Here is a 24,115-nt window from a genome sequence, read left to right on the forward strand (position 1 = left end):
TCATGTTTGTTAAGTTTTGTTGCTGTTCTTCATTCATGCATTGTCAGCACTTAGTCCAAGAACCTGATCACTGTTTACAAAATGCTTCATGCTGTTCCAGCTACCTGAAACACTTCGCAGCCTGTTAAGTCTTGTTTAGGTTGAAGTGATCAATTGTTTGTCAGCATTGTAGGAGCTTGACACTATATTATGCCAGACTTCAACAATTTTCAAGAAGTCCAAGTAATTCTGCTTTGGATGCTAAGGAGTAACTCTGCTGGATTGCAGGCGGAGAAGTTCCCCTAAGAACATCCAACAGGAGCTTGATCAAGTTAATGTGATTTGCATCTTGTTTAATTCTTTCCTAAATGGAAGCTTACTGATGGTCAAATCTAAGACTATTTTCCCTTCCCTGGCTGTAAATTGTGTTGAATTCAAACTGTCTTTCCCTGAAGAGCGTGGTAAGGTGTTTTTGAGTCACAGGTTTAGACTGACCTTGATCTCAACTTCTTCAGATACGAAGGACCACAGCTTCTGAAAGGGTTGGGACTTGGCAACTCTCCTTCAGTGGAAACTGCTGAATGCAGATGTGTCTGAGCTGAGTTCTGCAGATTAAAATCACAGTTGGTACCTTGGATACAAAATATTGAATGTGTTTAAATGATTCAGACCCTTGGAGAACTTTATAGCATTCCATGAAACTATTGTCTATTCCAGTTGTCACAGTCAATACCAGGTCTCTATGTAGCTTTGACAGTAAAGAATACTTCCACTTCAGTGGGAGTCTCAAAATGCATTTAGTTGAAATTGGAGGAGGAGGAAGGAATACTCCTTTAATGCTGTTAATGTGGAAGATGGGTGTGTGATTTCATACTGTGTTTGGTGAAAAGAGCAGGTTTTCCCCTTTTTCTCCCACCCATGCTATCAAAAGCCTTGGCAAAGGAGGCCATGTGTAAGAACACACCATGTATAAGAACACAGAGCACCTGGGGGAGCAACCAGGAGGTTGCAGGCTTGGTTAGGGAAGATTGTTGCAAGCTGGCAGGTTTTTAGTTAATTATTGCTTACTTCTCCCAGACTAGGTGTTTAAGAGGTGTGATTTTGTGCCAAACCTGTTGGCTCAAAGTTGTTCCTAGAAGTAGTTTTGTCTCTACTTGTTTTAATTTCCCGGCACTGACTGTTTAGCTTTATATTAAAAAAAATTGAGATGTGAATATAAATTTGGGTGGGAAGAAAGGTAACTTCTGCTATCATGGAAGTCAGCGTGGCGGTCATTACTCTGAATCAGTGAAGTTAGATCTGTTAATATTTGCGGCTGAAACTTACTTTAAATTTCTTTGGCGTAACAGGTGTTGAACTGAATATATGCTGAATGCTGGTGAGGTGGGGATGCAAACTACCATGCGTCCCGAGCAAAGAATGCTTCTTCCTCTTCTCACCTTCCAGTGTGAGTGTCCTTCAGTTTTAGAGGTGTAGCAATGCTTAGGAAACAACATCTATTGCTGTGAGTACAAAGAACTGCAGTAGTTACTTCTGCCATCTTGACAGAAGTTTAAACTCGTGCCTGCTTCTACTCTGAGACTCCCATAATCCATATTCTAACAGATCTGTAGTCCTGCCCTCCTGCCCTCACACTTTTCTTCTCCTGTCCCTCACCCTCGACCCCGGTTTGAGTTACGTAAACCAGTGTCAAAGCCCAGTACAGAACTGGGTAGATGCTCAGGACTCTGGTGTAAAACAGCCTTAAGCACTAAATCCTTTGAGAGCTCATCTCTTCCTGCAAATTTAAATGCCAAGTGAACAGCAGTGGTGCAGTGTATGTAACAAATGGATTTGAAGCACATAAATTATTGGAATTTGTACTTCAAGAGTGCTGTTAAAGGCAATTGCTGTTGCCTAAACCTCTCTCAGCCACTTGATCTATAGTCTTACTGGAAACAAATCTGAGCTGCTAATACTGGTGGCTGCTGGGACTATCTATCTGTTAATCTTGCTTAATTATGAGAAACTGGGACACCAGTTAATAGCTGGATGCTCTTTTACATGCTGATGCTGTGCTTGACTCCTGAGGCAGCTCTTGTTCAGAGTGACTCAACGCACCCGACATGGCTGGCATCTCCCTGGGTCCCATATTCATGTTGCTGTTCATAGAGGCAGTGGTGAGGGACATGGCTTGTGAGCAAGTTCTGGTATTGTAATCCTTGATCTTTCCCTCCCTGCTGTGAGTTGAGGTGTATCTTAAAGCTTCCCACTCCTTGGAGGAAGGTTAATGAATACCTGCATAATATTGGCTTGTTCATTGGTCTTCAGTTGGTTTCTGGAAACTGTTCCAGCCATTTAAAGTAGTGGATGACTCTGTAAAATCAGTAGTGTAGTTCTGGAGCAAAAGGCTGCGTGGATTCTTCTTAACAGATGTAAATCTGGCTTAAGATAAATTTGTCTTAAGTTGATTAGGAACAGATTAGAGCTAAAGCGGAATAAGGCATTCCTTTTAAACTCCACAGAGATGGCCTGCATTTCACTTTAACCAAATGCTTTTAAAAGCTATTTGATTTCAGTCTCTCACCTCCACAGACAGATGTGGAGTATCCTGCTCCCTGGACCTTCAGGAGAAGATCTTTCAGGCCTTCAGCTTCTGCCAAGTCTGTAGTTGCCCTCCAGCTGGCCGGCTGCTCGTGGTGCTGCGAGGGCCTACCAGGAGCAGATGTATTTCTTTATGTGTATCTGGCATTGCAGAGGGCCTACAAGCAGAGCTGTTTGGGGACTCATCTGCAAGGGGAATCATTGCACTGTGGTAAACTGAGGAAGATCACTGCAAAGTGCCTTAAAATCCCGCTCTGCCTTTTCTTAAGCCAGTCTTCAGGATGGCCTGATGGGCTTGGGTTTGGTGTTTGAAGTTCCCATGGATGCATTTCAAAGTGCTCAGCTTTCTGATGTCTTTTGACTTCTCCAATTTTGTTTCATTTTGCTGCTGGACCAAGTTATCTGTGTTCTCTCCGCTCGTCTGCAGCCTTGACCTGTCTGCTGCCTCTGTGAAATACTGGGACAAACAGGGAGAAACCCAGCTCAGAGCTAGCGTTTGCTGGAATAAACGCGAGGCAGTCGCACCGGTGGCGCAAGGGAAGGGGGTACTCTTTAAGGCAGCCTATGGACCACAAGTGCATTGACAGAAGTGTGTCTTTCTGGCATGTTTTTGTTCTGCGCTATATAAAAAAGGAAAAAAAAAAAAGCTCCAGGACTGGTTTGGCCCACAGCTGTTTGCACAAGACAGCACGGCCAGCATCAGCAGACCTGCCTTGATGAGACAGGACCAAACTGGGAGGTTTTGGCTCAGGTGCAGCGTCTGTCTGTCTGTCTGTAGTCCTCCTGGAACTTGACTAGCAGCAGGCCTAAGAAGTGGAAGGGGAGGTGTGGTTGGTAGGGGTTTAAACTAGTCGCCCACCTTGCCCCCCACAAGCTGGAGCGAGAGGGACTCCAGCAGTTTGATACCGACCATCGCTCTCCTGGTGCGCTCGGCAGCAGCAGGGGCTCTCCTGCAGACTGCTGCCCATCTCCCGGCCGGGTTCACGGAGCTCCTGTGCCACCTAGCTGCTTTGCTCTTGTCTTCAGCTATTGCACCTCTCGGCCATGTATGTCCAAAATGCAGCATTAGAATTAAATGAAATAAAATCCAACCGCTAAGAGCGGCATTGCTATTTTAAAGTAGCTTCAAGGAATAACTGATAGAACCAGTACCTTGGCTCTGTTTGCTGTTAAATGCTGAGTACCTTAAGGTTGACTTAACCGGGTAAATGGCTTAAAATGCAATGAGTCTCCAAAACATTTTGTTTTGTCATTATCTCTGCAAGTTTTCGTACGATGTCTTGGGGTGCAGGTTTTGGAATATGTGTTGCAAGACAAAGCAGAATTCATTTCCTTTTTTTATTTTTTTTCTTTTTACTGTACTAACTGGAGAGGGATAAGGGAAGATGCACTGTTGATTAAAACATAGCATTGTAGATCTTCCTGACGTTCCTCATGTCTCTTCTGGCTACAGCTCTTCTCCATTCACATCAGCTAGTTTAGGCCTGAAAATATTTTTCATTGCCACGCATCGGATAACAGCAACCTCCTGAACCACAAAAAGCACCACGTGGATGTGCTTCACGCCCTCTGTTCTGCGGAGAGGCTGGCCTAGCCCCTGCCCTCCGCCCCTGTACCTGTCTGCCTGCTGCTGCGCTCCGATCCCAGACCGTAACCCCGCTGGGATGGAGGCCCTTACCCCCGTTCGCGTGTTCCCACAGCCCAGTGTTGGGCTGCGTGCCGCTGGAGTGGAGATTACTGGTCGGCTGTAAATGTTGGAGGGCCACAAGCGAGAAGCAGCAAATTAAATTACCCCGCTCAGCTTGCCCTCGCTCAACCGCCATAGGAAGAACTTGGGGATGCAAGTGCATGAACGGCGTCAGATTATTACAAAGTGACTGTGAATATTTGTAAAGCAGTAGGAGAGCTAATGCTGCTCGTGTTCTGGCCGTAATGAACATAGTTCGCCAATTATTCCTATTAATTGCATTTGAGTGTTACGGGCTGCTAAACGCTCCAGAGCACGCTGGTGTTTCAGAGCTCCCCGGGGGGCTCGCTGGGGTTGCTTTCCCCGGGGTTGCCTGCCGGAGCGGGGCGGAGGGAGCCCCGCGGCTGCCCCGGCCGGGGGGGGGGTCTCGTCCCTGCGCCGGCGGCCCCCGTCCGACCCCCGGGGCTCTGCCCCTCCCGGGGAGCCCGCCCGCGCGACGGAGCTCTGGAAGCGCCCTGCCTGCACCACAGAGCTCTCCGCGCGCCCCGCCCCGCCCCGCCGCGGCCTCCCCTTAGCGCGCCCGCCCGCGCCGCGCCCTCGAAGCCGCACTTCCCGCGTTGCGTTGACGTGTGGGAGGGGGCGGGGCTCCAGCGGCAGCGGCACAAGATGGCGGCCACCACGGGTGCGGGTGAGCGGGCGCCGGGGCTGTGGGGCCGCGGGCCGGGGGGGGGCCGGGCGGGGCCGCTCATCCGAAGAGGGGCAGCCGCGGGCCCCACTCGGGCGAGCGCGGGCGGCGATGACGGCGCCGGGGGGCCCGGCTGGAGTGTACGGGGCTGGAGGGGCGTGCGGGCTGCGGGCGCTAGGCCGGAGGCCGCCCGGCTGGAGGGGCGAGGGGGAGGCGGCGGCGGGACCGCGGGGGAGGGGGAAGGCCGGGCGGCACGAGGGGTTGCGGCTCGGAGGGGGGCCCGGTGCCTGGCCGGGGGCGGTGGTGGGGCCGGTCCCCGCTCCTTCGCCGCCGCCGCTGCCGGGCGGGCCCGACCGGCGCCTCCCCGGGGGCTGCCGAGGCCTCGCGGTGGGAGCGGCCCCGGCGGGGCGAGTCCGGTCCGGGGCCGGGAGGGGTGAGCGGAGCCAGCCCGGGCCCTGCGGGAAGCCTGCCCCGGTCTCTCTGCGAGCCGACGCCGGGAAGCGGCGCTGGCTGGGGCGGCGCGCTGGGCCGGGCTGCCGGAGCCGGGACCCCCTGCCCGGGTCCGGCCAGGCCCGCGGCCCTCGCCCCGGCCCTGAGGTAGGGACCTGGGGCGAGGAGGCCCCGGCCGCGGGCAGCCGCCTGAGCGCAGCCAGCGCGGCGGCTTGTGCTTGTCCTCGCAGAGCCGCCGTGCAGGCGTTTTTCGGAGCGTACTCCTCTTCTGGCCAGCTCTGTGTGGTCAGAGCTCGCCCTGGGTTCTCTAGTCTTAGTAGTCACTGAGCCATGACTAGAGTTACCTGGGTGAAACTAGCTGCTTTAGAAGTCTTTTTCGCTAATAATACCTTCCTCTTACATCAGAAGGATGTAACTTCCTTGTCAGGACACGTATGCTTCAAGAAGTCGGTATATTTTTTTTCCCCTTTAAAATTGCTCCTCGCCTGCGTTGAGTAGTTAAACAAACCCCATCTTTGCATTTATCATGGCACATTAAACAAAAATACTGCGGCTATTTTTTGAATGTTTTTTTTTCTGCTGACATCCTCTAATGAACTTCAACAGATCGAATAAATTAGTTTCACTTCTGTGTAGCCAGTTTCATTTTCCTGTTTTCTGAAGTCCATATAGGGTTTCAACTGCACCCCTGTAATGTTTATTTTCAAATTGCTTCCTTTGAAGTTTAAATATGAGATCACCAGAAGATTGCTCTTGAAGATATAACAAAAATATTTTGGAATTTTTTTACAGATAGGTCTCTGTCAATGACCACTTTCAGCTTTTAAGAATAACTGTCACAATGCAGATAATTTGTAGTCATCAAGTTTATAATAACTCTTTTAAGATGCAGTGGATGTTGTTCTGAGAATTGTGTTTTAGAGATCTGTGTTTGAATGTATGTGATTCCAAGGTGTTGGAACAATTGATTAAAATACACAAAAAACGTAGTGGAGCCTTCTTCCCCCTCTTATGTGACACTATTCTGGCTACCATACTTTCTCAATAATCCTTTCAAGCTGCTGACTTTTCATTTTGTATTTGGCTGGAAGAACAAGGCAAATATTTTTCTTTTTAAGCTAGTGCAGCTTCATGAATTAATTGTCTGGGTGGTCACAGAGGGGTATGTGTGGAAAGGGACTTGGACTGCAGTGATGAAGTCCAAAGCTAGTCCTACTGCACAGCTTTCCTTTTGCAACAAACAGTCTTTCTGATAAGCTGTCCTTAACCATCATCTGCTAGCCACATTGTGCCTTTTGGATTGCTTCCTATTATGTCAGGGATTTCTGAAAGCTGTCTTGTTTCTTCAGTGCTGGAGGCACGAAGCAATACACAGCCAGGTAAATATGAGTAGGGGCATCAGTTTCTTGTGTCAACAATGTGGGCATTTCAAAAGCGCTGCACTTCAGCTACTCATGATATCCTGTGTGTTTAACTGTTTCTGGGAGGGGGAATGAAAAAAAAATAAATCAGTGTGTGACTTAAAAACAGGTGTTGCAGTAACACTGAACTTTTGCAGTAAACCCTAAATTCACTATGGGAGAACCTTCAGATACAGGCCAGCAGCTTACATTGATGGGAGCCTTAGAGCTTTGTCTGGGTCTAAATCATAGGCTGTCCTACCAGCAGCGGTCTGCATTCTCTTGTGGTGTTAGTAAAGGATGGAGAGTCTCCTGATAAAGAGAACAACATAGTGTCCAGTTACTGATAGTGGTGGTGGCACTGCAATGCAGTTTGTATGGTTCCTTCTTGACACTGCACTGAAGGCATTGCCTAGCACACACAAATAGAGCCTGGAAGTGACACCTTCTTGTCCTCCACTGCTGATTGATTTGCTGTGGGGCTTTGGGCAAGAAGCTTAGTAGTATCTTTACTCGTAGGTAAAACAGATTTTGCTAATACTTGTTTCATGGAATCTTAATGTATTCATATTTGTTTATAAAACACTCAAATATGTTTGATATCCTGAGTTTATAGTAGTTTAGCAAAGGAGCTTAAACAGAGGTTGAGGATGAAAAATACTCAGTCTTTCTTTAAAAGCAGCTACTGACCCAGAGGAAGAAATGGTACCAAATGTCCCTGTAACTTAAAAAAGTCATAGGGCTGCTGGTCCTGGGAATTAGACTGGTAAGCCTTATATTTGTATCTAATAAACAGGTAGAAATAATTAACAGGGCGAAAAACAACCCTCACCTGGAAGAAATGTTATGATGCAAGGTCCACCAGTATCACTTACATAGAGGAGAATTCTGTGTTGCTGATGATGTGGGTTTCCCACACACACAATTAATATCTGAATAAAAAGACAAGGGTTGACTTTAATCATTCTAATAAGGCTCTTCATAGAAGACTACAAACACCCAAACTGTAAGCTTATGTCTGTCCATCCTTCAGACTGAAATGTCATGCAGGAACGCTCAGCTGGCTCAGGTACCAGAGGTGATCTAGCCAAGAAATCAAGGGCTCAGAGGCTCATGTACTCTGTCCCCCCACAGGGAAGTTGGGCTTCGTGGAGTATGTTGCAGTTAGGCTACAGGAGCTTGCTCCATGTCACTGTAGACTTGGTATTGTAATGGGTCAAAACCTGACCATGTTGGCCTGTGGAATCCTGTTTCTTTAACTTTCATCCTGGGAAAACTTTAATGACTTCATTTAACCCACTTTTCTCTCATGGGTCCGTTTAGGGGTCTGTTGCAGGGCTGTGATAGACACTGTGTTTACCAACAGCCTGGAAGAACTGAGTAGTAAAATGATTTGCCCAGATTTAAGTTACTCAAAGTCAGAGGAATGTGAAGAACTCCAGAAGGACAATTCATTAGGTGTACGGTCACGGTAGTGCTGATATGTGGCTTAATGCTCCTAACAGAGAAGAGCACAGATAGGTTTTAGTACAGTAAAAGTATATATTTGTAATTGTTGGGGAACCCATAATGTCACTGTAAACTCAGTGTGACACTTGTGAAAAGCAAATGAGACATTACAGTGAAGAAGAAACTGTGTATTGAAGGATATAGAAGGTGTGCCCTGCCTCTGCAAATGGACCGTGATATCTCCTTTGGAGTGCACTGCATACAATAGTCATTGTTATCTCAAAATAAATATTGCCAGCCACCAAGTACTTTCTAAGTCTGTAAGTAAAATACTCAAGGGAAAAAAATAATTGAAGAGAAAATGGGAAGATAAATTATGCCTTCTTAAATAAGATGGACTATAAAAGCACATGAAATAGCGGGTGCTAAAGGAGTTGATTGCAGAGCTTCTTTGTGTATTATAATGGCAGGATGCAGTAGATTAAATAAAAAGGTAAATAGTTCAAAACTCTTGCAAGAAGATACGCAGTTGAATCTCTTCATGTATAATGATATAAATTGCATAATATATTTGAAAAATGCTGTTCTGGCTGAGAATTTAAAATTATTCATTAGTGTATTAAATATGTAAGTAGGTAAGGATCATAGAAGATAATACTGACAAATTTTGTAAGGTGTATGAAGGTTGGGATTTTCACATTGTAAGGGTGTTTTTTTAACTATTGCAAGTCAAGATGAAATTACTCTGTTTCTACCTACTGATTAGTTTGTGCACTTCCCTCCCAAGTCTGACCTGGGCCTGGCCCAGAAGCAAAGCCCGGATCGGCATGCATCCTGCCTCTGCCGCTCCCCACCTGCGCTTGTCAGCTCTGGTGTTAAAACTGGAGTCCCGTACTGAACAGGTAACTTTGCTTTAGTCTGTCGATGTGGTGTCTTGCTCTTCAAAGCTTATCTTAAAATCAGTGAACCTGCTTGTGCATTCACTTTTTGTTGGGTGGTGTGAATTTAAGAAAACCTAGCGATATTTTGTGGGTAGACGAGGCAGCTGGAGGAGAGCGCTCAGCTCTCAGTCAGTAACAACCGTTTTTTTTCACAATGCAAAGAGGAAATGGTGGGTTTTCTACTGGTGAGATTTAGTGTAAAGATTTTTGTCCAGGATGCTAGTTCAGGGTGACTTATTTTCTAGAGTAACTTCTAGCTGAGCTGGTAATGTTTTGCTTTTCAGCTGTGATACAAGCCACAGAAGGCATCTGATTCTAACTCTTCTGCTGCTGGAAAGCTTTATTTGGCTTCAGACCTCAATGATACTGCCAGTCTACCTCAGACAAATGTTTTAAAGTGATCTCTTTCCAAGTAATGTGCTTAAAGTATTGAAAGACAGAACCTAGCTTACACAGAGAAACACTTCAGATTGTTTCAAGTGCTCAGGGTGTTATGTTGGATCTGCAAAACCTCTCAGTACCAGTCTGCATTATCAGAGTGGAAATCATGACTATAAAGATGATGCAAGAAATCTAAAGGTCCTGTCTCCTGAAAGTTTTTGTGACAGTTGCTGAAAGCCTTTTTTCAGTTTTAAATATTCCATCACTTCAGAAACTTTATATACCATTGTGACAAGGAATGATTTACTTATTTTTTACAGTTGCAGTGCTGCAAGAGTAAGCTATCAAATTTTCAGTAGTTGAAGTCTCTGCAAAGAGATGAGAAATATATTGGAAAAGATGTAATTAAGGCTGAATATCAAATACACAAAAACAAGCAACAGAAGGGGCTTTAACTTACTAAGCAACAGAGGTGTTTAAAGCTATTTTATTTCAGTTCACTTGAGCTACTGTAAATCAGGAACTAGTCCAGAAAGCAGAGTTAAAATTGGCCTGAAAGGCCAATTTGATAAGTTGGCTGTTATTGGTGAAGATGTCAAGAAAGCTTCAGCAAAAAGACAAGTTCCTCTTTTTAGAGCCCCTAACGAGTGAAGTGCATTTTCTGTGTTCTTTGCTGAGGTGTTCTGTGCAGTATATTTATGCTTTAATCCTGAAGAGAAATGCTTGTAATTTGATTTCGCTTTAGAAGGGAGAGAGGAATGTATTCTTGAAGTTTTTGTGAGAGGTGTACGTTTTGTTCTACTGACACTGTTGAAAAAGATTGAAGAAGAGGATCTACTCTCAAAGGCATATTGTCCACTTTGTTTCACTGGTTTCACTGTGCTGTTTTCAGCTTGATAAAGTTTCTGAATTTGGAACTGCTTCCACTATATAACTGGGGAAAATTAAAAGATTAAAAAGCATAGTCTGTCAGAGAGTGTTGTTTTTAACTTGTTAAAAACATACTGTGTACTTCACGTGAATGTAAATTTAAGGTGAGAAAAATCTCCGACTGGTAAGATCACTCTTAAAACTACCCTAAGACACATTTAGTTGTGTATCTGTGTATCTTTAGTAATGCTGCGATATAAAGTAAATCTGAGTGCTTTAAGGTCTTTAAAAGTCCAGGTTGGCATTTAACTGTCTTCCGGGAATAATTCTGTTCTTCCCTAGTGCAGAACTTAACTTAGTGAGATTCTGACCAGATCTTACCTTGTCAGTACAGTTATTAATTTAGCTTTCATAAGTTTGCTGTTGTGATTAATAGTAAATACCTCCTTTTGCTCTGAAATGTTTTTTCAGTTCCATTTCTGGGAGTATTTCTGTGCAGTCAGGCAAGCTGCAAGTGAAGCAATTCTATAGATATGATTGTATTTTCGTATCAAATGGAGCTGCTATTTGAGAGTCTTCTTGAACCATAGCAAAGGCTAAATTAAAATGCATAACTGAAAGTACTTCCAGCAACCTGATTACTTTTTAATTGCCTCTTGCTTTCTTTAGGTTTTCTTGCGTTAAATGAAGGACTCTTAGAACTAAAACAGGTTTGTTTGGTTACTGCCTTGAAAGTCTCCATTGCTACACTGAAAAGATTATGCAAGGTATTTATTGGGGGGTGGGAGGACGACACGCAGTTGACTCATGGTTGTGTCAGCTGGCGCAGGACATCTCCTAACTCTGAATCTGCCATGGTTTAGCCGTGGAAGTTATTTGGCAAATAACCGTGTATGCCTAGAACGGATCGGATCGCTCTCTAGGAATCTTGGTGGACAGCAAACTTGATGATGGTATGTTTGTGTACAACCACAAGTGATAAAGCTTGTGTGGTTTCTGAGGTTCGGGTCCCAGCAGGATGTGGTGGCTGACCGTGAGTGCTCCAGGCCATTGCAAATGAAGAGGAGATGGGGTTGGCCTAATGGCTTTGTGCATCTTTCCAGGCTGACCAGAAGGGTGAATCTGGTCTTTTATTCTGCCTTACTTAAGGGCAGGTTATTTAGAAATTATTTAAAGCATTTATGATCATATGGCCATAGACTTTTATATCTATATGTGTGTTTTTCTTCCTGTTGAATCTCCTGAGAATGTGTCAGGGAGGGAGCTGAATTACCGACTTTGATGTGACTCTGAACTTGCCTTCTGTAGTGGCTGAGGTGCAGGTCTTCCTCTGAGCTTTAGCATAGGGATAAAACATTTTTAGAAGGCAATGATGCTGTTGGACAGTGCGGTTCATTGTAAAGTGATCAATCATCTCTCATAATTATTTTATTTACTGTGAAGCGCATAAAACTCAACTATATGTACTTCGCTTTTCGCACCTCCCTTTGCCACTGATGCTCCGGTAGTGCTCACAAGTGAGCAGTTGCTGTGGAATTAATAATAAATTATGTTAATGTTTTCTGTGTGATAGGAGCCAGTGCATGATATGACTAGCTAGCTCTCTGTAGACCTCAGACTTATCAGAGAACTCTAAAATCCGGTGTGACTCCTTTATGGCTCTGATTCATGGTGAATCAGAGCAGCTGTATCTGGGGAGAGCTTGGGAATAAAGTTGCCTTCTCTTCCCGTAAGGTTGTAACGCCAAACCTAGCTCTGGTTAGCAAATGTCAGAATTAAGGCTGCCTTTCAGCCTTGGTTGTGGCCTCCTCGAATATATATGTGATGATGTAATTTTTAATTACATGATCGCTTAATTTTCTTTGCACAGGATTCCTGCCTCACTTGGTGAACAGGGTGCGTGATGCTCAGAGGAAGGGTAGACAGGCAATATTTTTTGTTTCCTTCTTTGGAGTCTGGCCTGTGTCTGCTTGCCATAAAGCTGATTCCTCCTCGGTTATTTGTTTTTGTCTAATTAAATATCAGTAAACTGTCTTTGCACCACTTGTAAATATGAAGTGGTATTATCAAGTACTGAAGTATGGAGAATGAGATGATGCTTGTTAAGCGTTGTGTTGTTGTGGTCCAGAAGAGAGAGTATTTTTTGGCAACACGACACATTCGAGGCAGGTCTTCTGCTGGCTTCAGCTTATCGCTTCTGTGAGCGGGGAGAGGCTCAGGTTGGGTTTCTAATAATAGCCACAGACAGTTTCCTTTGCGGCATCACCCGTGTTGTTAAAGAGCTGCTGTGTCAGACCGAAGGGTGGAGTTCACCCTCCAGAAGGACCTTTTGTTTGTCATTCTTCCCTGGCTGTTTCTTTTCCGGGGTGCCCGCAGGCAGGGCTGACGCCCAGACAGCAGCTTTAGGCATCGCACAGCTGTGAGTCATTCCCCATCTCCAGCTCTCCCATGCATCCACTGCAGCAAAAATACTGAAATAGGTAGTGTGTGTGTAAGTAAAGGTGCCACCTTGTCCTTCAACTCGTACTCCATCTGTTTCTCTTGTCCCCCAGCTCTCTTATCCCCTGCGTTGGAGCTAGACTGCTCTCTTCTCTGCCTCTCCTAACTACAGCTGGAGAGCATTGGGAATATAATTAAAAATGGGATGGCTAATCTGTCATGATTCAGGTATGAACTGCATACTTGAACCTTCATATGTCCGAGGTACGCAAGATACATACTTCGTACTTTTAAGGCTTGCTGGGAGGGAAAACACTGGAGGTTTTCATGCAGGGGAGGTGACAGTGGTCCCCAAGAGGTCCTGTTACCACCAAGGGTTTGGGGCTCAGTTAATCTTAGGGTGATGGCTTCACCGGCCCCAACTGACTCATTTTCTTTCGCAGCCAAAGATTTGTATTACTCAGCAGCCATGGTAACAGCACGGTCTCACTGGGAGTTGAAGATGTAGATTTGGCATGGAGTTGTATTTGAGTCGTGCTCAACAGCCCCCATACGTGTGGTTTGGTATAGCCAGTGCAGGTCTGGTGTCTTCTGACGCTGCTTTTTTGATTCCAGGTTTCTCCTCGTACTGTTGCTACAGCTGTGTTACTGAATCATGTTTCCCCAGAATATTCTTGAACATGATTATGTTAGATGTGTATGAAACTGGCCAACAAACTAATTCCTTTAGTAATTTGCTTTTTTGGTTTCTTTTATGCTTGCTTTGTAGTGAATGAAATTTGGGCAGCTCTGATTCTGCAGCAAAATCATCACTGACATTTAGCTTCTTTAGGTCATTAATATGTTTAAAAGGGATTTTAAAGCTACCAGAGTTACTCGATTTTAAGCACTGTTACATTTCACAATACCTTAAATCTCCTGGACTTTCCATACTGCCAAGCAGCTACAGAGATGATTTTCAAAGCCCTTGGTCCCTTTCTGATGTTCTTAGAGTTCAGTGCCATGGCTTCTGACTGAGAAGTTTGCTGGGTTCACTTTATACACTGAAAGGCTGATTTCCCATTCTCTTTCTGCTGTACTAAATAAGTGACAGTGAAGAAAGGGATTAATTATGATTTTCTGTTTTTACTTGCTTGTTAATAGTTAACTTCATACTATTTGGGGGGGAAACTCCGAACCCCAGATCCAACCTTTTTGTATGTCAGGTGAAAATAACTTTATTAAATATATGCTGGCAATAATTTCGTCGTTGTTGGAGAGAGATATGCTTCACACAGGTACCTGGAAGGATGTGGTGGGTTGACCCTGGCTGAACACCAGGTGCCCACCAAAGCCCCTCTGTCACTCCCCTCCTCAGCTGGACAGGAGAGAGAAAATACAACGAAAGGCTCATGGGTCGAGATAAGGACAGGGACATCACTCGGAAATTATAGTCATGGGCAAAACAGACTAGACTTGGGGAAAAGTAATTTAATTTATTACCAATCAAGTCAGAGTAGGGTAATAAGAAATAAAACCAAACAAATCTTAAAACACCTTCCCCCCACCCCTCCCTTCTTCCTGGGCTTAACTCCACTCCTCCTTAACTCTCTACCTCCTCCCCCGCAGCAGTACAGGAGGACGGGGAATGGGGGTTGCCGTCAGTTGCTGCTGCTCCTTCCTCCTCAGGAGCAGGACTCCTCACACTCTTCCCCTGCTCCAGCGTGGGGTCCCTCCCACGGGAGACGGTCTTCCACAAACCTCTCTGGCGTGGGTCCTTCCCACAGGCTGCAGTTCTTCATGAACTGCTCCAGCGTGGGTCCCTTCCCCGGGCTGCAGTCCTTCAGGCACAGACTGCTCCAGCGTGGGTCCCCCACGGGGTCACAAGTCCTGCCAGAAAACGTGCTCCAGCGTGGGCTGCTCTCTCCATGGGGCCACAGGTCCTGCCAGGAGCCTGTTCCAGCGCAGGCTTCCCACGGGGTCACAGCCTCCTTCGGGCATCCCCCTGCTCCGGCGTGGGGTCCTCCCCGGGCTGCAGGTGGAGATCTGCTCCACTGTGGACCTCTGTGGGCTGCAGGGGGACAGCCTGCCTCACCATGGTCTTCCCCACGGGCCGCAGGGGAATCTCTGCTCCGGCGCCTGGAGCATCTCCTCCCCTTCCTTCTTCACTGACCTTGGTGTCTGCAGGGTTGTTTCTCTCACATGTTCTCACTCCTCTCTGTGGCTGCGGTTTCTGTGCTGCAGCAGCTTTGGTTTTCCCTTCTTAAATCTGTTCTCCCAGAGGCGCTACCGCTGTCGCTGGTGGGCTCGGCCTTGGCCAGTGGCAGGTCCATCTTGGAGCCAGCTGGCATTGGCTCTATCAGACATGGGGGAAGCTTCTAGCAGCTGCTCACAGAAGCTGCCCCTGTAGCCTCCCTGCTACCAAAACCTTGCTACGCAAACCCAATACAAAGGAGAAGTGGTGGCCTAGAGTGCATTTATGTTTTGTGATGACTGAGGTACAGATACCTTGTAGAATATGAGTAATTAAGTCCCCTGTGGCCTGGGTTCAAGATCCTCCTTCACCACGGACTTAGTGTGTGGCCTTGGATATGTCACCTAAGCTCTCTATGCCATTGTTTTCCATTAATGTAATGGGGTGTTGTGGTTTAACCCCAGCTGGCAGCCAACCCCCACACAGCTGCTCGCTCACTCCCCTGCCCCGGTGGGATAGGGGAGAGAATCACAAGAGTAAAAGTGAGAAGACTTGTGGATTGAGATAAAGACAGTTTAATAGGGAAAGCAAAAGCTGCGCACGCAAGCAAAGCAAACAAGGAATTCATTCACCACTTCCCATCGGCAGGCAGGTGTTCAGCCATCTCCTGGAAAGCAGGGCTCCATCACGCACAGTGGTGACTTGGGAAGACAAAACACCATCACTCTTAATGTACCCCCCTTCCTTCTTCCCCCAGCTTTATATGCTGAGCATGACGTCCTATGGTCTGGAATATCCCTTGGGTCAGTTGGGGTCAGCTGTCCCGGCTGGGTCCCCTCCCAACTTCTTGTGCCCCCCCAGCCTCCTCGCTGGTGGGGGGGTGAGAGAAGCAGAACAGCCCTTGTCTCTGTGCAAGCACTGCTCAGCAGTAACGAAAACATCCCTGTGTTACAACACTGTTTTCAGCACAAATCCAAAACATAGCCCCATACTAGCTACTGTGAAGAAAATTAACTCTATCCCAGCCAAAACCAGCACATGGGGATAAGAAAATTTCCCTGTTTTGTTGTGTGTTTTGAGGATAAATGTGCCAGCAATTAAGAAGTGCTGAACTTCCTTGGTGGTGGAGGTCATAAGTACAAAGGATGCTATTGCTGCTGACAAAGCCCACTTAAATTAACTTCAGATTAACCTACTAATGTTATGAAAGAGTTTCATTTGCTTTGAATAGTATTTTTAAAAGCTCTGAGTGAGTTGAGTGATGTCAAGCCTCTCATGGTGTCATTTTGTAGAATCTTCTAAATTTTTATACTATAAATCATATAGACAAGCGCTAATTAGAGCTCCATAATACTGTGTGTATCTCTGAATGGACAGAGATTTCCTTCCATTTTACTGCCTGCCCTAATATCTGGCCTGTTAGCCTTATAGCATGTTTAGTTGTGGATACCTTGATTTTGCTTGTAAAATCTAGGCTAAATATGGGGATATCTTTTTCATAGTGTTGAAACATTGTCATTCAAAAAATAGTGATATTTTTATGTTTTTTACCTAAAGTATTTTCCGTAGAATGACTGAAAGTATCAGTGAAATTACACTAGCTTTATTTCTTTACTAGATTTCTCAACTCAAAATATTTTTGTGATTGTTTTCAGGAGTAAAAGTTCCTCGTAATTTTCGTCTGTTGGAAGAACTTGAAGAAGGTCAGAAAGGAGTAGGTGATGGAACAGTTAGCTGGGGCCTTGAAGATGATGAAGATATGACACTTACAAGATGGACAGGAATGATTATTGGGCCTCCAAGAGTAAGTATCCACTTAAAATAGTACTGTTGGTTTTTTTGCTTCCCCCTTTTCCTCTCTTAATCTAACCACTGAAGTAGAAAACAAACAAAACACAAATGGGTGAAAAAACACTTTAGCAAGTGATTTATGTTGAAGGTTCAAGTTCCATATAATAATGGGTTTCATGTATCTATATGTCTTTTTGCTTATAATTTGGAATATTTTTAGTGCCTTTCTCTGGTTAGTTTTGTTACATGTCTGCTTTATATTTACAGATTCATTAAGAGATAACTTTTGAGATTCCAGGATTCTAGTATCCTGTACTCTTGAATACAGCAAGGTTTAAAATCCTTCGGCTAGTGAGATTACATATGGAGCTAATGTAGGTAAAATGTGGATGTTTTGTTCAGTACTGCTAGTCTTTCTGCTGTTTCTTGTTGAGTTTATGGGTTGGTTTTTATTGCAGCAGTACTGACTTGCTCTTGTAGAGTTTCAGCTAACTCAGGAAACTCAAATTTTAATGAATTCAGTTTCTTCTCTGAATGTTCTCTCCCGAAGTAGCTTCTTATAATGCTACTGGTCTCTTTAGTAGTATTGTTGCGTTCTCTCTCTCTTCTCCGCCCCAGGCCCTACTAAACTGTGCGTCTCCACTCTGGTAGTGAACTTAAGGTCTTAGTTGTGCATTGTATGTATGTATTGTGTATTGTATGTATTCTGAAACCAAAACTTGTCTGTTGTCTCCAGTTTCACTGTGTATCTCTGTTCTGTTTCCTTAATATCCTTACCATGAAGTGCGAGCAGTTGATTCTCCTTCCTGCAATAGTAGATGCTGTCTTCTATATCTGGCCTCAGTACCACTTCTCAGTAATTCCAGTGTTCTCAATCTGTTGTGTGGAAACCTTTACAGACCTTTAATTATGCTACTGCCCTATGTGTTTCCATTCTGTCAGTTGCCTTTTCTGACATACAGTAAGGTTGTACAAGAATTTATATTATAATGACATTACACGTGCAGTATTTTCTATCTCATCCAGAAGTGGTGTTTACTTTTTGTCTGCCATTGTTAACATCTCCCCATTCCTGATCATTTCGTTTATGATATGCCCAAATCATTTTCTAGAAGGGCATTTGATTTTAGAACATAAGGAGAGTGTTAATGAGCCTGCATTAAGACTGTGAAGAAAGCTCACTGTGTGCATACACTTTATGGAAAATTTAAGCAACCTTGAAATCTAATTTAGAAAATTAAATAGAAACTGAAATGTGCAAACAGGCACGTGCTGACTTGTCAGCAGTGATAGGAATTTTTAGTTCATGTCATACTGCTAACCAGGGCTAGAGGACTATCACAGAAGGTGATTCAGCTGTGCCTCTTTTGTGTTTCTGACACACTTATGAATATAGATTTTTTTCCAAAAGTGTCTTGACTTCTTTTTAGCTTATTGCTTGAAAGCAACAGGCTGTATTGAGAGAGATTCTGGGAACTTTAAGTCATTCTTGTTTGCTAAGTGGTTGTCCTGCTTTCAGCACTGTTCATACTCAGTTATATTATTACCATTTTTTTTCTTAATAGGATGTGGCAATACTGGCTCTGGGAAAAAAATTTTCAATCCTATTTCCTTCTGGGTAGAAGGCAGTCACACTTGTAGCAGGTGGAAGAATCTTACACTGGGCATCCCAGAGGGAAAAATAACTGTGGTGCAGAGTTAGATATGTGCTGCTGCTTTGAGTGTCCCTGCTACCATACATGGAAGCATGCTTCTCCTTTCCAGACTTTGTGCGGATGATTATGCAGCCAGTGATTCATCTTGTTTATACAAGCTATTTAAAAACAGTGGCACTGTCAAAACTTCAGCTTTATGTGCACATATTTTATATCAGCTCTAGACATGTGCACGGTCAAGGCTTTCCATTCACTAGTCTTAATGTGGTGTGGCTATTTGCAAAGACCCTAAAAAACTGCACAAACCTCTGGGCTGTTAATTCCTCTGTGCACAAGGCATACTCAGGGGCTCAATCAGGAGACCTGGGCAGGCCAAGCAGAGCTGACAGATGACTTTTTTTCCCCCAAACTTTGTGACAGCATTCAGTTTGTCATCGCCCTGGCTGGGCATCTGAAAGGCTGTCTGGCTGAGGTGCTGGAGGAGTAACCGAGAGGTACCACTGCCAGCCAGCACTGGCCAGGTGCTGGTCCCACCACGGGTGGCTGCAGGCTGGTTTAAAGCCACTTCATTTGCCCAGATGAGAACAGCAGCTGAATCAGGAACTCAGTTCGTATATTTTTGGTAGTGGTTTGCATCAAAATGCTCATTAATATTAAGGAAAATATTAAGATGTTCAGGGGCATAACAGGCCCTTGAAAGGGATTGGATGGAGTTTTATAGTGAGAAGTTTTTGTACGTTGGGCAACCATTCTTAAGATCCTGATGGAGCCGTGGTGCTCTGCTGCCACAAGTGAGCAAGAGCTGCTGGCTGCTTCTGGGCATCTGCGCTCGCATGTTTGCCTGGATTTTTGCTCATGGTTGCTGCCTTCTGAATTTAATGTTCATTGCAATGTTGAGGGTGCAGGAAATTGTGTCAGAAGCTCTAAATCGGGAGAGCTTGACTGCCTGAACTTCTCCATGATGATCCTGTTCCTGTTGTATATTTCTGCCATCTGCCTATATTGCCCAGCTTAGCTGGAGTTCTGTGCCAGGCTGCACCAGATCAGTACATCAAAAGTAGTTATTCTCAGACCGCAAAATAACATTGTTGTTGTTGTTGTTTCTTTTAATTAATTTTAAATACTGAAGAATCAACGTAGCCTTGTTAATGTTTGTCTCTCTTCTATACCCATTGATTGGTTAGTTAAAAACTCATGATCCATGATTTCTATTAGCTGTTAAGTATAACAGAGTGTTACTGCGGTGGAGACAAAGTGATAATGCTGTTTGGGATCAGGATGTACTTTGCAATGTGTTGAATCTTGGAGTGTTCCCCTTTCTGAGAACTGGCACATTGGTTTATGACCAAAGAATATTTTTCAAGTGCAGTTCTAGGACAGGCTGACTTTAGATAGTTGCCTAAGCTAAAGCTGTGGCTTCAGTTTCAAGGTAGTGTGTGTGATCAGTAAACTGATAAAACAAAGCTGCTTTGTAAAGATTGGTTAAAAAGTAGGTATCTGAGCTGTATGATGATTAAAAATATCATTTCAGTTGGTGAATGGGAAGCAATACCAGTTTCATTCCTTATATGAAGATTTGATGCTTAAAAGACCAGTAGAATTTATTACCCTGAAGAGGTAACATTTGATACTCTGAATATTATAAAATGAACCCAAAACGGAGGTAGCCAGCATAGTGTATAAGTGGGTGCCCTTATGTTTAGTAGTTTACGTGTCCCTAAATTAACCACTGTTTTAACCAAATGCTTATTGAACTGCCTGACGTAATTGTTCCCCCCTTTCTTTTCCCCTCAGACAATTTATGAAAACAGAATATACAGCCTTAAAATAGAATGTGGGCCTAAGTATCCAGAAGCACCTCCATTTGTAAGATTTGTAACAAAAATTAATATGAATGGAGTAAATAGTTCTAATGGAGTGGTAAGTCTTTGGTTTTTACTAATTTTAACATGGTTTTCATGTGCAGCTTCCAATTAATGCTTTGTTTATACTTGCAACTCACTTAACTATTTATTGCTTGCTGATGCCATTTTCTTTGAGTAGAAGGAAAGGGGGTAGGAGGCAAGTATACGAGCCAAGTGTGTTCTGAAATCAAAATGTAGAATTGACTTTTCCTGCCCTTTTGCAACTCACAAATAGTTGCATCATGCGGGGTTTTATTACGCTTTTAGGAAACCACTTGCTTGCTTTTGCATTCTTTGGTTTCTCTTGCTCAGATTTCTTAGGGGATCTTTAGTTGGAGGGTGTGGTGGGGGAGTTAATTATATCAAACGTATCGATTCTGACAGGAATGGTCTTTTTGTCTATTTTAGGTGGACCCCAGAGCCATATCAGTCCTAGCAAAATGGCAGAATTCTTATAGTATCAAAGTTGTTCTGCAAGAGCTTCGGCGTCTAATGATGTCTAAAGAAAATATGAAACTTCCTCAGCCACCTGAAGGACAATGTTACAGCAATTAATTAAAAAAAAAAACCACAAACATGCCCCCCTTATTCAATTTAAGCTGTCTTCATTTTCCACAGTAGTAAATTTTCTAGATGCATCTTGTAGACCTCAAAATACTGGAAAGGAAGTTCCCATTCAAAGGAAGTTTTTCTTGAGATACTGTAAATGATACTAATTTTTTTCATTTGAAATATAAGTTGTGCTATAACAAATAATCCTGTCGTGTAACCACTGTCCACATAGCTGAACTTCTGGTATCAGGAAAAGTCTATTTAAATTTATTACTGTCAAGACCAGTGTGGCACATCTAACTTAACTGTGAAAGCATACATCCCACAATCACCTTGCTGTGTGTCTGGCCTGGGTTTTTTTTTTTCTTTTTCTGTCTTTTGCAATAGAGTCAAAGCTCAGGGCTATTTATTAGAGTAGACACAAAGGTTTTTGCTTCCAGTACTACACTGGGCTTTATGGACTACTAGTGGGGATGTGTGCTAACCTCAGTCATCCCTCCCTTTGTGCTATCTCTAGTAAAGGCTGAATGTGACTGTGGTTGGTTTTGGTTGTTTTTGGTTTTTTTTAAATGCCCTGATAATCTAGGGCAAGCTTTCCTTCTTCCCTTTGGCCAAGGCATAGATTGTATTTCTCTTCCTGGTCCCCCTCACCAGTGACATGGGCTTTGGGTGAGGGATTCAGGGTTCTTTTAATCTCTTCCCTCTTCCCCTCTTTTAGTGGGGGTGCTGCTTTCTTTTTGCCCCTCTTTGTGACTCTTCTGACCCCTGGCCAGCAGGGGTAAGTGTTGGGGCAATAACTTGACCTGTTCCCTCTTGCTTATCATTTTGGTTTTGCAACAAATTTAGTCTTCACCAGCCTGGGAAACAAGAGTATCTATTCTGCTCGCAAACTTGGATTTTCCCTGTCCCTCCAGCACTGCTGCCACACCGCCAAGCTGGCCACGGCTGATGTTATTAGATAGGCTTTTGACATGGTGAAAAGAGCAGTAATTTACCAGGATTGCCGAAATCTTCTGCTGCCAAACTTTAATGGGGAAACTCTGCACATAGAGATTCTGAACACATGCTCCAGCTCAAATAGTTCTATTTTGGTGCTTTGGATTGACCCAAGAATGTTAATTAACAAAATGTTGCACTTAAGTTTGGCCATTCTAAAGATGCGATGACTCCAGACAAATCAAATCAGTGTAGTAGATTTTATTAGGATTCTGTAAGTCTTAGAAGAGAAATCTCTTCAGTGAAGATTTTGGGGAAGCAGTGCATACAGCAGATTGAGGACCTTTATTGGCTTTGCATCCTGGCAAATCACTGCCTTTTCTGGTTTACTGTTTCGGACCACTAACTGCTGAAATGTGGATGCAAGCTTACATACAACCAACCTAGTGTGTCCTAAGTTTTATGAAAAATTCAGTGTTTGTGTAAAAAAAAGAAAAAAAAAGAAAAAAAGAAAAATTAAAAATAAACACATTTTAAAGCAGCAGCTATCAAGTCAATGAACAATTGATGTTTCCATTAACTCTTTTGAGGAAAATATTAGTTGTAAGGATTTAACATCCTCTGTAATTAAAGTTTAACATAACAGTATTCCATAAGCAGCCTTTTTATTGTATCAGACCATTGCCTGATTTTAATATAATAAAAAGTGTGCATTAATATTAGAAGGCTTTAATTGTATTTATGTTTAGAATTTTGATCCCTTATGGAATTCTTGATTTGTTGGAAGTATCTTCCTACAGATCACATTTAGCTAACAGTATGTAAACTGGTGGCGAAAGGCAATTGTCTTTATCCAGCTGCTGCTGCTGTGCCAAGGAGAATCTTTAGTTTTAGTTTAAACCTCAGACTCCCATAGACTTGGCAATTGGTAACATTAGTGGTGCTAAGGAACTGCTGAAATGAATTTCTAGATACATGTGCTGTCTGAAGGTACTCTGTCATTGCAATGACCTTTATGTGCTGTAGTCCTGAGGAAATCAAATCCCCATACAGTTGCATGTTACGCTGTCTGTCAAGTTCAAGGAGAGCTTCACAACCTGAAATTCTACCTGTTTTCCCTCAAATAGTGAAGTGTAAAAAGCTGACCACCTCTCCAAATCTGGATAAAAATGGGGCTGTGAAATTTTGGCCTTTTCCAAGCATAAAGCATCTCCACTTCAGAGGATTGCCAGAAGGTACTCGTGCATTCACTTCAGCGTTGTGGTGAAACAAGGTTGTTCCTGGGTTAGGAATGAAAAAGGGAATGACCTTTTGTGAAACTTTGTGAAACTTGCTGCTGGCTTCTAGCCTGGAATACTACTCAATCCTTTGGTAGCTCGGAGGGTATGAAGACAATGAGATTAATACTTCGTCAGCATCGTGTGTGTGTGTTTATTTAAAATAGCTTGGTATCTAAAGATGTTAAATGGGAATCAGAACAATGCTTGATAATTATAGCGTGCTGCTTGATTATCTCTGTTTTTCAGAGCTCTTGTAAGAGTGCCCTTGCCCTGTTCAGGAGGATATCCTGGTTGGTGCATGTTTGGGGCCTCCCCCAACCTTCGTACTTCAAGTAACAAAACCTTGAAACTGTCTGGTTTGCTTTGCAGGTTGTACAGGTTAGAGCATTCCACCCTGACCTGGCCATGCTCTGCCGCAAGCTGTACTGGCAAGAGCCATGTGTTAACATTTGTGTTAACATTAACACAAGAGCCGTATGAAGTTGGGTGGTGCTTTAAAAAAAGGGGCGTTCGCTGTAAATTTTCTCACCTAGGAGTTACGCTCTTTGAACACGTCAGTGCTCCAATGCACTGCTGTTCCACTCTCAACCAAGTAGGAGTGGTATGGAAAAATAACGCGCTAAGAGTCAGCTGCCATTGAATCTACGTGTTGTAGCTTTGTCAATGTATGCGACCTACAAACTATGTAGTGGAAGAGACGAGTCGTCCCGCAGCCTGGTTGCTTGTTTATGTTTCAGAAATGAGGTGGGGAAACGGAACTGCGTCTTACCTGTATTTATCCTAACTCTGGCAGTGTAAAGGCAAAGCGTTTAGTTGATCCCTGCTGACCCTCAGTTTATGTCCTGAACCAGTGTCTCTTAAGAGAAAGATACGAGGGGATAATAAATAAGCGGATTGGCTGTAAAATAAATGCTGTTCCTCGGAGCAGGTGCTGCTGGAGGTGGCTGAAGCGGTGCTCGG

The 24,115-nt window shown here is 44.0% G+C and overlaps 1 protein-coding gene across 3 annotated transcripts; it reads left to right on the forward strand.

The window, feature by feature from the left end:
- The first annotated feature begins 4,856 nt into the window (after positions 1 to 4,856).
- On the forward strand, positions 4,857 to 23,289 carry LOC115338770 (ubiquitin-conjugating enzyme E2 variant 1). 3 transcript variants are annotated; one of them, XM_030007589.2, is made up of 4 exons: positions 4,857 to 4,937; positions 16,693 to 16,841; positions 20,278 to 20,403; positions 20,796 to 23,289. In XM_030007589.2, the coding sequence occupies exons 1-4, from the start codon at positions 4,916 to 4,918 to the stop codon at positions 20,940 to 20,942; spliced, it is 444 nt and encodes a 147-aa protein (XP_029863449.1). In that variant the 5' UTR covers positions 4,857 to 4,915; the 3' UTR covers positions 20,943 to 23,289. The 3 variants fall into 3 exon arrangements, with proteins under 3 accessions (XP_029863449.1, XP_029863450.1, XP_029863448.1); XM_030007590.2 differs by having other exon boundaries at positions 4,866 to 4,931; XM_030007588.2 differs by lacking the exon at positions 4,857 to 4,937 and adding an exon at positions 13,050 to 13,092.
- The last annotated feature ends 826 nt before the right edge of the window (positions 23,290 to 24,115 follow it).

The sequence above is a fragment of the Aquila chrysaetos genome, chromosome 3, assembly GCF_900496995.4.
Source record: "Aquila chrysaetos chrysaetos chromosome 3, bAquChr1.4, whole genome shotgun sequence".
In the NCBI taxonomy this organism is placed as follows: domain Eukaryota; kingdom Metazoa; phylum Chordata; class Aves; order Accipitriformes; family Accipitridae; genus Aquila; species Aquila chrysaetos.

Excerpts from the sequence above, each read along its gene's own strand:
- LOC115338770 (XM_030007588.2), top strand. The coding sequence starts at position 13,065 with ATGGGATGGCTAATCTGTCATGATTCAG. Across the intron at positions 13,093-16,692 it reads GCTAATCTGTCATGATTCAG|GAGTAAAAGTTCCTCGTAAT; the intron begins GTATGAACTGCA and ends GATTGTTTTCAG. Across the intron at positions 20,404-20,795 it reads TAAATAGTTCTAATGGAGTG|GTGGACCCCAGAGCCATATC; the intron begins GTAAGTCTTTGG and ends TGTCTATTTTAG.